Source organism: Trachypithecus francoisi, unplaced genomic scaffold (assembly GCF_009764315.1).
Source record: "Trachypithecus francoisi isolate TF-2019V2 unplaced genomic scaffold, Tfra_2.0 Lachesis_group10, whole genome shotgun sequence".
NCBI lineage: Eukaryota > Metazoa > Chordata > Mammalia > Primates > Cercopithecidae > Trachypithecus > Trachypithecus francoisi.
Genome location: NW_022681455.1, coordinates 6275193 through 6291777, shown reverse-complemented (window position 1 = coordinate 6291777; position 16585 = coordinate 6275193). Strand labels below are relative to the sequence as shown.

Genomic DNA, 16585 nt, shown 5'->3' with positions numbered 1-16585 from the left:
AAGTAGTCATGGACTGCCGCTGCTGCCTGGGGTTACTGTGCACGGTGTGTGCGCGTGTGTGTGTGTGTCATAATGGTACATTCGGTGAAGGCAATAGAAATGCACAGAAACAGAAGAGAAGCAATGATGACAGGAAGCGCCAGTAACCCAGATGAACCAAATTACTAAAATGGACTGTATCCTCTTCTTTACCTTACAGGTGTGCATGGTATGTGTGTGCAGGAAATGTGTGGTGTGTGTGGTGTGGTTGTGTTTGGTGGATATGTATGTGATATGCATGGTGTGACATGTGCATGTAGTGTGTATGTGTGGTATGTGGTGTGACATGTACCTGTGGTGTGTATGTGTGGTGTGTGTGGTATGGTGGTATGAGTGGCGTGATGCATACGTGTGGTTTGTGTGTGTAGTGTGTGTTGTGTGCATGGTGTGATGTGTATGTGTGGTGGGTATGTGTAGTGTGTCTGGTGTGCATGTGTTTCCTTTGCAGGTTATTTCTTTGTTTTTGTTTTTTGAGACAGGGTCTCTCTCTCTCACCCAGGGTGGAGTACAGTGCTGCAGTCTTGGCTCACTGCAACCTCTGCCCCCTGGGTTCAAGCAATTCTCCCACCTCAGCCTCCTGAGTAGCTGGGACTACAGGCACCTGCCACCATGCCTGGCTAGTATTTTTTGTAGTTCTTGGTACAGACAGGGTTTCACCACATTGGCCAGAATGTTCTTGAACTCCTGATCTCAAGTAATCCATCCACCTCTGCCTCCCAAAGTGCTGGGATTGGAAGTGTGAGCCACCGTGCCCAGCCTCTGCAGGTTATTTCTGTGCATTTCTCATCCATATGCATGTGACCTTCGCCTAGCTGAGGTTTTAGTTTGTAGAGGCATCTCCCACATTCCTCTTAAACATCTAGTGGAATCAGGAGGCTATTGCTGCATTTCCCCATCAGTTTTGGGGAGCCCCCTACTGCACGGATAAGTAGGCTTTAGAGTATTCATCAGCATGTCTGCCATTTTCCTAATACCTGCTCAGCACAATGGCCAAGGGTTTAGTTTAAAAAGCTTTCAAAGCCTGGTGTGGTGGCTCACGCCTGTAATCCCAGTGACTCAGAGGCTGAAGCAGGAAGATTTCTTGAGGCCAGGAATTAGAGGCCAGCCTGGGTACCAAAGTGAGACCCTCATCTCCCCAAAGTAAAAAGCTTAGGTAGGGCAGGTGTGTGCCAGTAGTCCTGGCTCCCCAGCTACTTGGGAGGTTAAGGAGGGAAGATTGCTTGAGCCCAGGTGATGGAGGCTGCAGTGAGCCATGACCATGCCACTGCACTCCAGCCTGGGTAACAAAAAAAGCATCCCAATCCCCCTGCAAAAATAAAAAATAAAAATAAAAAGTATTCAGTATTCTCTCAGAGCAAACAGGATCCACAGTCACAGTTTTGCTGGGAGATAAACGAGCAGTTGCAATGCTTTGACTCCTGCAAAACCTGGGAACGGGTCAAACATTTCCCTACCCATTGAAAGAACCAGTAGCAGGAAGTTATCTTAAAGGTAGGTGAATGGCTTTCTTTGCAAGTTGAAGAAAACCTCCTATTATCAATGATGGCAGACAGGTTAAAACGGTTTCCTCTCAAATGCTTGGATAACTTAAACAGAACTGATGAGGACAACTTTCAGTATACCCAGTTCACAAAGACTGAGTAATTCCAGCATTTAAATTTCTCAGGTTAGAAGTGTGCTCTCAGTTGGTAGACTAAAAGGTACAGGCAATTCTGACTAATCCGTACATTTAACCAGATAAGGATGGATTCTCAGATGGCAAACTCCATGCCTGCTTTATAGAACTTCCATGCCTCTCTCTCTTTTCCCCTGCCTCCCCTGGAGTTAAGCACGAGCTGTCCTAAGTTGTACTCCTCCTCATCTTTCCCGTTTTTGTGTTGTTTTTGGGTTTTGGTTCTTTTTTTTTTTTTTTTTGTTTTTTTTGTTTTTTTCTGCCTGGAGTGCGGTGGCGCGATCTCGGCTCACTACAACCTCCACCTCCCAGGTTCAAGCGATTCTCCTGCCTCAGCCTTCCAAGTAGCTGGGATTACAGGCACCCACCACCATGCCCAGCTAACTTTTTTGTATTTTTAGTAGAGACGGGGTTTCACTATACTGGCCAGGCTGGTCTCGAACTCCTGACCTCGTGATCCGCCCGCCTTGGCCTCCCAAAGGGCTGTGATTTCCAACGTGAGCCACTGCACCCGGCCAGCTTCCCCTTTGTTCACAGTGGACAGCCACTGCCCCAATCTTATAACGGGACTGTGCAGCCATTCCTCTTTCGAGTGCAGCTTCAGAGATTTTCTTTGTAGGGTTTTCACTTTCTTGTCAGGGACTTGATCAGGCCAAAAATACATGCCGACAGCATTCGGGAAAATCCTCTGGGTCACAGCCACCTCTGCACCCATTTTCTTAGGACAGATGGTATTTTGTGACAGCTGCCAGATTTACCAAGACCTAAGTTCAGGAAAAGATTCAAGTAAAGGCAGAAAGCTTACTAGGGAGACGGATAGTGTCACAGGCTTTAGTTCTCTTTTAATTTCACTGCAGATTGCTTTGATTTGCTAGCTGTTTGTCCCTCCCATGTCCCATCTATTTCTATGCTCTTGAGGAAAGGTCTTTGAAAAAATTTCATCGATGGATTTTTTACTGGGGGTAATTTTCTTCATCATGTTTACTGTACATTTCCACTTTACCTACTTGATTTGCTGTTCTTCAGATCAATCCTAGCAGTTTTTTACTTCTGGGAGTGAATCATCACTTCATCTTAATTTTGGCTTTTTTTTTTTCAAATGAAAAGTATTCTGAAATATCCACCAACTATCACAATCATTTCTCATCCTGACCATTTATTCTTCCGGGAGAATCTGTAATCATAACCCTCTAATCTCAAATCATAACCATGTGACATTGCCTCCTTAAAGCCACATAGGATTAGACCCGGATGGACAACTGTTCTGAAGCACTTCTAGACATGTTGTGGTCACTGAAATCCTTTTATGAAAGTATGGGTGGAATCAATTCAATAGAAACTGAGATAAAATGAGTACCAGCAGTTGATAGTGAAGGCTGGACCTGCCATGCCATTTAGACTTGAAAACTGGGAACACTATTTGGATTCATATGTCAGCAAAGCAGGTAGGGAGAAGAAACTGGTGGGTGTGAGACAAAAGAAAGTAGAGGTGCAGGAGGTGGTCTAGGCCCTGAGATAATGTATGAGTGAAGGCACTCAGTTCTTGATGTTTTCATTCTAGTCCAGATGAGACTGCATATGTATAATTTCATTCTCATCCATGAGATTGCCCTTGAGAGCCTTAAAATAGGTCTTCCTCTCCTGTGACTTTGTCTTTGTACAACTGCAATTCTCAAGAACACATACTTCATGTCTAAGACCACTGGTTTCATTCTAGTATCAATTCTTTCCTTTATCATGGGTAACAGAACTCTGATTTTTAACCAGCTCACTAGGCTTGGTATATAGATTGATTTTCCTATTTTTCCCTTGTAGCTAGGAGGGATCAGGGGACTGAACTGGTAAAACAAGGATTTTTTTTTTTCCAAAATATATAATCATAGTACAAACAGTAAACTCAGAAAATGAATGTTGCTACAATTCTATTATCTAATCCATAGATCTTATCTGGATTTTGCCAGTTATCCCAGTAATATATTTTAGGACCAGAGAAAATCCTGAAAGAGGTATTAAGTCATCTGTCTTTTTAGTCCCCTTAAGCCTGAAACAGTTGTTTCTCAGTCTTTGCTTGATTTTTATAACTTGACGTTTTTGGAGGATAGGCTAGATATTTTGTAGAATGTCCTCTCATTTGGGTTTGTTTGATGTTTCCTCACAGTGAGAATCAGGTTGGGACAGCAATAGCATAAAAGAGGTGTTGCATTCTCCCTAGTCCATTATATTTGGAGGCAGAGGGTTTGATTTGTCCCATTACTGGACTTTGACCACTTGGTGAAGGAGGTGTCTGCCAGGTTTCTTCACTATATAGTTACTATTTTTCTATTTTTATTGTTGTAAAGCTACTGTTATTAGGGGATTGTCTGTACAGCTGTTCTTTGTTGGATGACCAACAGATAATAAGGACAGGATCATGCAAAGATAATTTGCTCTATCTTCCATCATTTTGATGAACTGGCTGATTGCTCATTTCAAGACCTTGACAACTTTATTAAATAGTCCTTTTCTAACTCTGTGTTGACAGTAATAAAACAAGCAAGGGGCCAAAAGACCTTTGCTAAGAAGCTCTTTCTTTATACAAAATCAACTCGAAGCTAATGGTATATTCAGTGAAGGCAATAGAAATGCATAGAAACAGAAGAGAAGCAATGATGAGAGGAAGCTCCAGTAACCCAGAAGAATCAAATTACGAATATAGACTGTATCCACTTCTTTACCTTACGGTGTCTTTTAACCACCAACGAGGTTCTTGATGGGGTTTCCCTGAATTACAAGTGGTTGTGGAAATACTTGAGGACTAATATCATGCCGAGTAATGCATTATTATATTTTAAACTCTGTCTCTTTCAGGTTGAACCATTTAAGGCCATGAGGTGTGAGGTCTTTTGAGGGTGAAAGAATTCATATTAATCCAGCTCCTGACTCCTAAAAAAAAAAAAAAAAAATTCACTCTTGTGACTAAAATGGGCAGAGTCCATGCAAGAAGCAGTGCCCAGAAGGTAATTTTGTTTTTAAAGTCTTTATCTCAGTTGTAATTGAAATAGAAGCAAATAAGAATTATCACCCTATTTCTAATTCAGCAGAAGTAACTCTTGTGGTAAAGCTTGAGATAAAATAATGAGATCCACGCAGCAGGTTTGTTTAACAGACTTCCTCTAGCATTAAGGTACATAGCCTTTCACAGTCTGCAGAATTTTCTGCTTATTCGATACTTTGAAGATGATGAAAGATTAAAAGTTCAGTGAAAATGCCCAATTCGCAAATTTCATAAACCTAATGGAAGCAAGTGCAAAGTTTGCCTCAGAAACAATAGGGTGATACAATCCATGTGTCACAATAAGTGGACAAGAACTGTGATTGCAAAGTCCACTTTGTGTTAGAATAAGGTGGATTTGGAGCCATTTTGAGGATAGATCTCAAAATGATGAGATACATCCTCAAATGGTGAGATTGTGGTGGATGTATCCACTACAATAACACACTTATTTCCCTGGAATGATCTTGCAAGATCAATATGGAATCTTAAACAATATCTTTCAAAAGGTATACTGAGTTAGCCAATGTGTACTTCATTTTTTACAGTCTTTTCAACATCAGAGCCATTTAAAAAAATTATTACATTCATTTCTTACAATCAATTACTGGAAGCAAAATGTGCTGAACAGTAAATGGGCAAGGATAACTATAATAATTTTAAAAGATAAGAACAATGAGAGAGAACTGCTCTGATATAGATAGATATACATATATCTATATATACATATTCATTCTACAGTAATTGAACATAGATGGTGGCATGGGAATATGCCAATAGATCAGTGGAAAAGCATATTGGACAGAGCCACAGACATGTATCTGTATGGAAATCTGGTGTATGAGAAAATTGGCATTTCAAATCAGCAGAGAAAAAAGAAATATTCAACAAACTATGTTGGGACACTTGGCAATACATCTGAGGGAAAATATTAAATTTTATCTTTATTTTATTGTAACATAAATTTCAGATGCAAAATCGATAAGCTAAACAAAATTTATAAAATATTAGAATAAAACGTAAGGGGAATTTTTGTAATTGAGGAAAGCCTTTTAGAAAAAACAAGGGATTTGCAGATTTTGAGCTCATAAAGTTATTGTTTTCTCTATTAAAAAGACATTAAAAATTAAATGAACAAATCTAATTATATAAAAATATTTGCAGCAGTGGGCCATGTGGCGGGCAGCAGTGTCACCAGGAAACATGCTGAGCTGGGTCAGGAACTGCACAAGGAGGAGGAGACACTGCTCCCGTTGAAGGCAACCCTTGCACGACCTGGTGAATCACATCAAGGTTGAAACATTGGCCGTCCAATCAATGATTAGTTCTAGGAGAGGGGATGAGGTGCTGTCTTCTCCAACATCTCCAACTGCGCCTGAACAGTCACTTGTCATGTCGGTGCATATAGACAATGAAGCATCAGTCAACCAAACTATACTGGAGTGGAGCACAAAGAGTCCTGTGACGGAAGAAGAAGAGGAAGAGAAAGAAGAATCAGATTCCTAAAGGAGGGAAAAAGCCAGGGTTCCTTACACAAATTAAATTTCTAAGTCTCAGGCTCTTTCTCTCCAAGGAAATCATCTTGCCATGAGCCCTAGGGCCTGCTTGAATGGAGAGCAAGAACTAGGAGGATGTGTAGTTGCACAATTGCACCATCAATAACTCAGTCTTCAGAACGTTATGACATACAGAAAATCAAAGATGCTGTGTCTTAGCATTGAGCAATATGGGTGGTGCTATGCCTGTAGTCTGGTCAAATTCAGTAACTGTTCAAAACAAAATCTCTCCTGGGATACTATTGAGAAAATCTGGCATTTGCAAAAAGGGTAGAGTTTAAATATGAGCCAGTCTTTCCAATCAACAATACCTATTTTAAGAAAACCAACTAACAGCTGTTTGCATGCCATTGAATCCTTGTGAGCAGTTAGGCCATAGTCTAGGTCAGAAAGACGACATGGGGAAGGACTGAGGGCCATCTAAGAACAAAAGCTGTTGCTACTTCTCAGAGGCATTGAGACACACTGCATGCTGTAGACTGCTTTGTGTAGCTGTTATCACATCTTGCTTGAGATGTCACTGGTAGAATGTTCTTAGAAATAAATTATAGATAAATAGCCATCATGGAGTTTGCTGGTTTCTAATAGCAAAAGAGAAAAGAAGCAGTTCTGGCCGGGCACGGTGGTTCACACCTGTAATCCCAGCACTTTGGGAGGCTGAGGTGGGTGGATTACTTGAGGTCAGGAGCTTGAGACCAACCTGGCCAACATGGTGAAACCCTGTCTCTACTAAAAATACAAAAATTAGCTGGGCATGGAGGCATGTGTCTGCAATCCCAGCTACTCAGGAGGCTGAGGCAGGAGAATCACTTGAGCCTGGGAGGTGGAGGTTGCAGTGAGCTGAGATTCTGCCAGTGCACTACTCCAACCTAGGCAACAGAGTGAGACTCCATCTCAAAAAAAAAAAAAAAAAAAAAAAAAGGAAGCAGTTCCTCCTGTGATGAAAAGATACAACAGGAGAGTCTGAAATTAATTTCTGGCCCTTAGAGAAGAAGTGTGCCTGCTTGGAAGACTGGATTTTTATATCAGACATGACAGCTACAGAATAAGAGTTGTTGATACTTTGGATATGAAGTAGAGAGTCATTTCTGCATACTGTCCCTTTTCCACTGACTATATAGTGAAATAAGTAGTTGCTTAATATTACAAAATTAATTTTCCCTGCCCAAGCCACAGTGAAAGCCAAACAAAATACAAATAACCCTCTCAAGCAGAATTTATGTAACGGTTCCCAGAGAAACATGGATACCCTTTTTTGTTAATCAGCATTTCATTAAAGTTATGTTGAGCTACTCTTAGAGAAAACAGACAAAAACATTGCAGCATATGTAACAGTTAAGGAATTAATAACTGCAATATGTAAAGAGTAACACTAGTTAATTAGTAAAAACAAATGACCAATAATGCATGGACAAAGAATAAGAAATTCACAGAAGAAATACAGGTATTAGTCAGAAGCAATGGCTCACTCCTGTAATCCCAGCACTTTGGTAGGCCGAGGCGGGCAGATCACCTGAGGCCAGGAGTTCGAGACCAGCCTGGCCAACATGGTGAAACCCTGTCTCCACAGAAAAATACAAAAATTAGCCGGGTATGGTGGTGGTCACCTGTAATCCCAGCTACTCAGGAAACTGAGGCAGGAGAATCACTTGAACCCGGGAGGTGGCGGTTGCCGTGAGCTGAGATCGGGCCATTGCACTCCAGCTTGGGCGGGAAGAGTGAAATTCCATCTCAAAAACAAAAGAAAAAAGAAATGCAGTTATCTAATTAAACACATTAACATTTGCTTAGCTTCACTAGTGCTAAGGGAAATTAAAGCAATGAGATATGATTTTTACAAAAATGGATATGATTTAAAATCAATTTTGTCTGATAGTATGTTCTGATGAAACTGTGGGGATACCAGTATTCTCATACACGCTTGTTGGTGCGTAAACCAATGTGACTATCTTCATAGGCATTTTGGCAATATCTATTAAAGTGAGAAATATGCATTCTCTATGTCCCTGCACTTTCTCTTTTCCGTATCTATCTCAGAGAAAAAAATAGCCTTATGAAGTAAATTTAAGGACATGGTGGAGTAGCTGGCACATAGTTAGAGGCAGAAGCAAACCTCTGCTTTAGGCCTTAGTGTCCAAGCCTGGAAATAAAAGGGGTTTGATTATGTGATCTGTAAAGTTTTCTTTAGTTCTGAATATTGTGCATCTTTTACATAAACTTCAGTAATAAGTGGATGAAAACATTTTAAGTAATCTTTGACTATTGACAAATTCAGTGGTTTTATTTTTATCATTTTCTAGAGTAGTGATTCCTAGAGGTTAAATTCCTTTCTGTGGAGATTCTGCATTCTTCCTTGCATTGATGAATAGAAACTTCTCTAGAAAGAAGCAAAACAATTTCCAGCAAAATTAAGTATTGGTCAATCACAATTATTGAAGACTATTTACTAACCCAAAAAAGCGCTTATAAACTGACTTGTGAGCAGCTGTTGTCCAGTGGCATATTATTGCTTATTGAAACCCTGCAACAGGAGAAAACGGGGTCCTAACATCTAATTATATGTATCTATTTTTGAGACCAACTATAAGAATTGATATGTCTTGAGCATCTTGCTTTGGGTTCTTAAAATATGTTATCCCAGACCTTTAAGTACTATGAATAATAAAAACTTCAGAGTCCTATCTCAAGATGATCCCTCTCTTGCAAAATAACTTTGTCCTGAAATCTCCCAGCAGAGCACCAGTGCAACTGTCTGGAACTCAAGCTGGAGTTAGCCATGTCTGAGTTGTTGTGCAGCCAAACCAGAATGTAGATTTCTTTTTTTGTCTGCTGGATCTACTCCCTACAGTGCTTCACCCTGTGTTACATAGACCAATTTTATTAAAAGCTACTCTTTTGTTTTCTATGATTTGTGTAATAATAAATAATGTAGTTTCATTAATCTAAGACTTTTCTTGGAGATCAAATTTGGTTCAGCCAAGAAGTATAAGTCATTTAAGTACAGTGTCATATGAAATCTCCTAAATGATGATCTGGTTTATAGAGTTTAAATATCTACTGATAAAATTGTAGACGCATATGCTTTCATAATCTAACAAATTGATTAACTCCCTTATTTCTGGAAAGCAGAAGAGGTATGAGAGAATTTTATTGTTATTATTTTTATTATTTGAAGGAGAAGTCTCTATAAACTTAAGATCTCTGTAAACATCTACTCGAGTCTCTCTATTTGATTTGCTTTAGGTGGAATGATATTTTTTCAGGTAATAAGTTCAGAAGAAGTGGCTGATTAATATCAGATTTTTCATGGGCTTCGAAGAAGCCATTTAAAATGAAGGGTTTAGGAATTTCACTTCTTGTAATGGGAATAAGCTTAGTTAAGTGAACTAACTGCTAAAATAAGCAAACATGCAAATCAACACTATTTGGGGGAACATAACAAAATTCATGGTGTCTACAAAATATCATTCATGATGTCCAGGATGCAATGCAGGATCACCATACATACAAAGAAACAGTCAAACATGACCCATGCTCTAGAGAAAAGAAATTAATGTTGACTAACTCTGTGATGACTTGGCTATTAAAGTTACTAGACAAGCATTTTAAAGCAGTTACTATAACCATGCTCAATAAGATAAAGACTGTTTTAGTCATAATGAAGGAATACATAGGAAATCTCATATAGGAACATAGAGAAAATCTTAATAGGGAAAATAAAGGATCAAAAAGAAATTAATGGAAATTCTAGGGCAAAAATAAATAAAATAAAATTTCAAGTAATAAATTCACTGGTGGGCTTAACAGCAGATTAGAGGTAATGTAAGAAAAAGATAAACAGAAACAGACTAGTAGAAATTATTCAGTCTGAAGAACAGATGCAAAAAGATTGGAAATGTGAACAGGCTTTAGTGGAACAATATCCACAGTCATAATATATATTTAATTAAGATCCCAACATGAAAGGAAAGAGAGAATGGGGCAGAAAAAATATTTGAAGAACTAGAGGCTGCAAATTTTCCAAGTTTGGCACAAAACAAAAAGTGTTTATGTTTCATACTGGAGACCATATTCAGGTGCTTTCTAAGATAACTAAAAACTGGCCAGTTTTTATAAAAAGAAGGGATGTTATTCTGAATGCCTGACAGTATGTTATTTGAATCGCAAAACAATAGGCAAAATATGAGTAGTCTTTCAAAATGCATGATTTGGTGAAATAAAGAATATATAAATCAGATATTAGGAAACAATTAGAAAAACCTAAAGCCAAAAAGAAAGCAAATGAAACCAAAGCCTTTATAATGTCAACAATAGCAGGAAACTAATACTATTGAGCCATAATGATCTGTAAGATACCTCACAACTTACTAGTTTAAATTTCAAATTATCAAAGAATCACATTACAGGGGAATGAAGTCAACTGGGAGAGTTTGATTTGTTAGTGAACTGTAGTTGTATTCGGCTGTTCTTATGCTGCTGTGAAGAAATACCCAAGACTAGGTAATTTATAAAGAAAAGAGGTTTAATTGACTCACAGTTCTGCATGGTTAGGGAGGGCTCAGGAAACTTAAAATCATTGCGGAAGACACCTCTTCATGGGATGACGAGAGAGAATGAGAGACAGCAGGGGAAATGCTAGACACTTATAAAACCATCAGACCTCTGAGATCTCACTCATAATCACAAGAACAGCATGGGGGAACTGCACCCATGATTCAATTACCTCCCACCAGGTCCCTCCCACGACACGTGGGGATCATGGGGATTACAATTCAAGATGAGATTTAGGTGCGGACACAGCCAAACCATATCAGTAGTACTAAAGTCAACTCACAATTTGAGAGATGGAAGAGACTGTTAGAAATCAACAAAGTCAATGAGGACACTGAGGCCAGGGAGGGTTTGAGAACCAAACATGCCAGTTCTCCTTCCCATTTATGTAGATCTGGGAGAGTTAGTGAATCTTTCCACGCTTGGGAAACAAGTTTTTAAGAAAATTATATGAGGAATTTGGGCACCTCGCACAGTATTTTGCCCTAAATGTCCTCAAAGTTAGTGCCTGTCCCTAGTGATTTAACAAAGGCCACATGTTTCTCTGGGGATAGCTCTACCTTCACCCGGTCTTGACCCTGTCATTCAGCACTCTTCCTCTCCACATTCCCCAGCCATTAAAGTCGCCTTCATTTCTTAGTTCCTGGGGTCTATGAACATACTGTTCGCAGAGAACTCAAATCAGGTACCACTTCTTTTTCTTTGTAACCCGGAAGTGGATCCCTGAAGAAACCATTCAATCCAATCTGAGGCTCCATCCTAATTACAATATTTACCTAATTATAATATCGATCACAATGTCTCCCCTAATTATCTGAAAAGGAGGTTGTGAGGGTAACAGGAGGCATAAAGTGGGAGTTACATCAGGTAGGTGAAAAGAGCACCTGAGAACCACTAGTGTTACCCTTACTAGCAGTGTGACCTAGTCAGAGTCCTTCATCTTTCTAAGCCTAGTGTTTTTTATCTAAAAAAAAATATGGGTATGGCTATCTCTCTCACAGAATTCTTATAGAAGACAGATGAAACCACGAATGTAAAAGGGATCCATACATGATCAAGTGTTATATAAATGTGATTTTGTCTTATTTGTTTATGAAATTTCTCGGAAGAGTTAACAGCACAAATCAAGTTGTGATCAATCACCGTTGAAACTCAATTTCTTTGCAGCGTACTGCTTTCATGAGGGTGCCCTCAGCATCTTTGATTTATGTAATGATAAATTTTATGTGTGGTGCCAGATGTTCCCTTGTCCTCAAGTTCTGGGAAGCATGTCAGAAAATGTCAGAGGTGACCACTGGAAGGCATTCTGGGTAACCTAGTAAAGTTCTTGGTATCTAAGACTTATGGCAGATGGTTTTAACTATTTGGTGCTTCATGTATAAGTCAATTAACATTTAACCCAATGTACTTACTTACAAAAATATATTTAAGATGTAAGACTTTCCAAATGAACACTAAAAATTCTTAAATGAAAATGACTAAACTCACATCTATAAAAATAATGTGGTTTATAATTCAATTAAGATTTGTTCTTCACTGTCTTCCTTCTCTCTTAAAAAGTACAGTTGAATGGAGAACAAGCTAACTTTCTTACTTGTTTGCAAAGTACAGATGAGGGTCTGTCTTATCATTTTTTATAAATGATCTAGTTTCCAAGGTAGAAGCAAAATAAAGATTGAAGGCTAAGAATAGGCATGTGACATTGTTCCCACCATTACTGAGAAATTAAAAGAGACATCTTTCACTTTGTGGGACCAAAAAAAAAAAAAATCAAATCTCTGGTAGAACTCAAATTATGTCATGACAGAAAGAGCTAAATTCCAAGTTGACATTAATTATCTCCCTCAATTTTATTTGGTTTTAAGTTATATGTTCTCTTCATTTATTTAGCCATTTCCAGGTGAATTTCAAATCTGTCACTTTCCTTTACTGGACACACATAAAATAAGCCCTCTGAGATTCTAGATCAAGTGGGCACATTGCAGGTGAATCACTCTTAGGACTTCCACCATGGCATGCAAAGTGGGTGCAAAGGAAACATAAGCAGAAATGGGCCGGACGCGGTGGCTCATGCCTATAATCCTATCACTTTGGGAGGCTGAGGCTGATGGATTGCCTGAGCCCAGGAGTTCGAGACCCATCTGGGCAACACGGTGAAACCCCGTCTCTACTAAAATATAAAAGAAATTAGCCAGGCGTGATGGCATGCGCCTGTAGTCCCAGCTACTTGGGAGGCTGAGGCAGGAGAATCGCTTGAACACAGGAGGCAGAAGTTGCAGTGAGCCAAGATTGTGCCACTGCACTGCAGCCTGGGTGACAGAGCAAGACTCCGTCTCTACAAAAAAAAAAAAAAAAGCAGAAATGGATAGTTCAAGTACAATGAAATAGAAATGTCAAATGTCTATTTGATTATATAAAAGATCAACTCCAAGTGGCTGGAGCAATAGAAAATGTGTTGGCTCACACAACTCAAAGTTCAGAGTAGGGTTGGCTTTCTTGCTGACTTAATCCTGTGGTTTTGGATGTGTTTTTCCTGACAGTCTTTGGACTCAGCTTTTCTCCACACATTAACTTCACCTCTAGGGTGGTAGAGAGATAGTACTAACACTTCAGATTTCGCATTTTGCACCCAGCCGAGTTCAAAGAAAGAAAGCAGAGTTATTTTCAGAAGTTTTTGCAGAAAATTAATAATGAACTTTCCCAGCATCCCTGATCCTGGATTCCCTAACTTAAGTCCCATGCCTATTTATGAGCCACCAACCACCAAAGGAAATTGATTACCTCCAGGCATGTGGTTCTCATAAGAAAGATACTAAGGGAGAAAGCAATAGTGTCCCCAGTAGGTGTTATGAAGAAATGACAGCAAAGCCCTCCAGGAATTCCTAAAGGAAAGAATAGCTGCTCATCATTATACTAATGTCAGATCTTGAAAAGCTTTTAGAAATAATCTATTCTAGCCGGGCGCGGTGGCTCATGCCTGTAATCCCAGCACTTGGGGAGATTGAGGCTGGTGGATAGCCTGAGGTCAGGAGTTCGAGACCAGCCTGGCCAACATAGTGATACCCCATCTCTACTAAAAATACAAAAAAAAAAAAAATAGCTGGGCATGGTGGCGGGCACCTGTAATCCTAGCTACGAGGGATGCTGAGGCAGGGGAAATCACTTGAACCTGGGAGGCAGAGGTTGCAGTGAGTTGAGATTGCCCCATTGCACTCCAGCCTGTACAACAAGAGCAAAACTCCGTCAAAAAAAAAAAAAGAGAGAGAGAGAGAGAGCTAATCTATTCCAGTTTCTCAATTTATAGAAAAGAAACTCAAGACAAAAAATAAATTGAGTTTCCCAAGTTGCACATTCGAAGGTGGCACAGCTATGACTCTGACTTAGGTGTTATTTCAAATCCATTGTGCCTTCAACGCCAGGCTATTATTTTTTTCATTCTGACTAATAAAAACAAAACCAAGGCATATAATTCTAATTGTTTGTTCATTGCTTTGGGATTCCAGCAGCTGATGGGTACCATAACTTGTAGAGGGGAAAGGTAAATGCAGTTTATGTGATAGAACTTGTTTATAATACCCTTAACTTTATCTTGAGGATATAGATTACCTTTCAACATCCTGGTCTTGTGTAGTTGTTTTGTTCCTTATCAATAAAATTTTAAAAGGGCAACCAATGTTCCGAAAAAGAACTATAGTACTTGGGGAGCAAAACTGTATTAATTTGTGATGGCTGTTGTTTCATAGCGTAACCTTCTGTATCTTATCGAACCGGGTTTTATTGTGAGTGGATTATTTGGCTTTCATTGTGTGGTTGTGCAAAACTTTACAGTTATTAGGAAGAAGTTTCTGTTTTGAAGCTTGTGCTTAATGGGTTACTTAATTGCACAATATTTGCAGTGAATCCCAGGATAACACTTACTTTAGTGACCAACTCTACGTTTAGAAGGGCTTATAATTCATTATTCCAAAAACAGCTGCATACAGTTTAGGGACTTTTTTGGGTCCATGTCCCTGAAACAGTTTTCTGGGATGAAGAGATTCCAGTGGGAAGCCTCACTGGTATTCTGTTTCAGGCCAGCAACTCAATCTTTAAGGTAAATCTTCAAAGTCCAGTCCTTACTGTAAAAAATCTGTCACTGGCAGACTGAGCATTTTCATCTGGTCTGTGACTGCGGGTCTCTTCCATTGTGATGTGTGTGTGTGAGATTTTAGTGTTTCTACACAAAGTCATATGTAAATCTTTTGGAGACACAGTACCATCAACTCTGTTTCTCAAATTCCCACAAAGAGGTTTTTGTTTTCATGGAAAAACAATTCTAACGGTTTAATAAAGTGTTCAGTTTGTGCATATATTAAACCATAGAACCTAAGCATTCCTTTTTTTTTTTTCTTCTGAGACTTGGTCTCCCTCTGTCCCCCAGGCTGGAGTGCACTGGCTCAGTCTCCGCTCACTGCAACCTCTGCCTCTCGGGTTCAAGCGATTCTCCTACCTTAGCCTCCTGAGTCACTGGGATTACAGGCATGTGCCACCATGCCTGGCTAATTTTTGTACTTTTAGTAGAGACAGGGTTTTTCCATGTGGCCCAGGCTGGTCTTGAACTCCTGACCTCAGGTGATCTGCCCACCTCGGCCTCCCAAAGTGCTGGGATTACAGGTGTAAGGCACTGTGCCCGCCAACGTTTCTTTTTTATCCCCTTAGTGGTTTTCCAATGAGTAATGTTACCATTTCTAAATATTTGATGAAGGCGATAAAGTGGATTAGTCCTCCACACTTCAGTGACTTGTGGATTTGCTGCCAGTTGGGAGCATTTCTGTCCTAGGAATATCAAAATCAGTGACCTTTTGGATGTCAGTTTGTTTCTCCATCTGTCCCACAGTAAAGATGTGAGAAATTGGGCTGATACTATTGAGCTGTGTTTTACCTCCTTTTAGGTGTCGACATGCTGATTCCCATGTATTGAGCTGCTTTGGCAAATTTTTTTGTATGCTATCTCTCTTCACTAGAGTAAAAATAGCTCACAAGTGAAGGATGCATTAATAAACCTTAAGATTTGTGGCTCGTTTCCTGCCCCCTTTTTTAGTATATAGTTTCTTCTAATATTCCAGTTCTTTTCCCAACCCAAATAAAATTAACTATGTTTTTCTAGCTAAGTAATGCTAATTCAGTTACAATGCTACACACTGGAAAAAGAGTAATGTTATAGGAAAATGTGTTTCATTTTCTCAAATTTTGTCAGCTTTGTCATAAGGGAGTTGGACCGGTATAGCCTATATTAAGAACAATCTATGAAACAATCTTTTATACTTGTCAATAATCAAATTAGAGCTTGAAAGGGACAGATGTAGTCTTAATAACTTTCAGAATCATGACACCTGTTTAAATTAAAGGGAACTTTAACCAAGTAGGTGGGTTGTTAACTCTAGGTATTGTTATAGATCCTGATTTTATGTAATGATTTTTGAGCCTTTTATTTTTGTGTGGGTCGATGGGAAGAATGGCTATTAGCCTATCTGCATATGGTCTATGTTTTCTGCATTTTATCCTTTCTTAACTTAAATCTAATATTTATATACAACATACAAGACATCAATTTTATTTTAATTTAAAATTTTTAAAAAATGTTTACTTCCCATTCAGGTTATTTCTTCTCTCTTGCTCAGAGACTGATGGCTTACTCTCTGAATCTGAACCTCTAGTTCTCTTGGTCTCAACCCTGGATGTGCACTTCCTTTCTTT

At 39.2% G+C, this 16585-nt stretch overlaps 1 protein-coding gene and 1 long non-coding RNA gene across 2 annotated transcripts in view; both read left to right on the top strand.

Annotated features, from left to right (window-relative positions):
* The window catches only part of LOC117086677, a 142507-nt gene that overhangs the window by 120732 nt on the left and 5190 nt on the right, over positions 1-16585 (top strand). The gene's annotated exons all lie outside the window — the stretch shown is intronic.
* LOC117086674 (snRNA-activating protein complex subunit 5-like) lies at positions 5911-6860 on the top strand. The gene has a single exon (XM_033216132.1). It carries the CDS (start codon positions 6060-6062, stop codon positions 6246-6248), a length of 189 nt encoding a protein of 62 aa, XP_033072023.1. The 5' UTR covers positions 5911-6059; the 3' UTR covers positions 6249-6860.

What these genes read in the sequence shown, in the direction of transcription:
- LOC117086674 (XM_033216132.1), top strand. Translation starts at nt 6,060, where the DNA reads ATGATTAGTTCTAGGAGAGGGGATGAGGTGCTGTCTTCTCCAACATCT.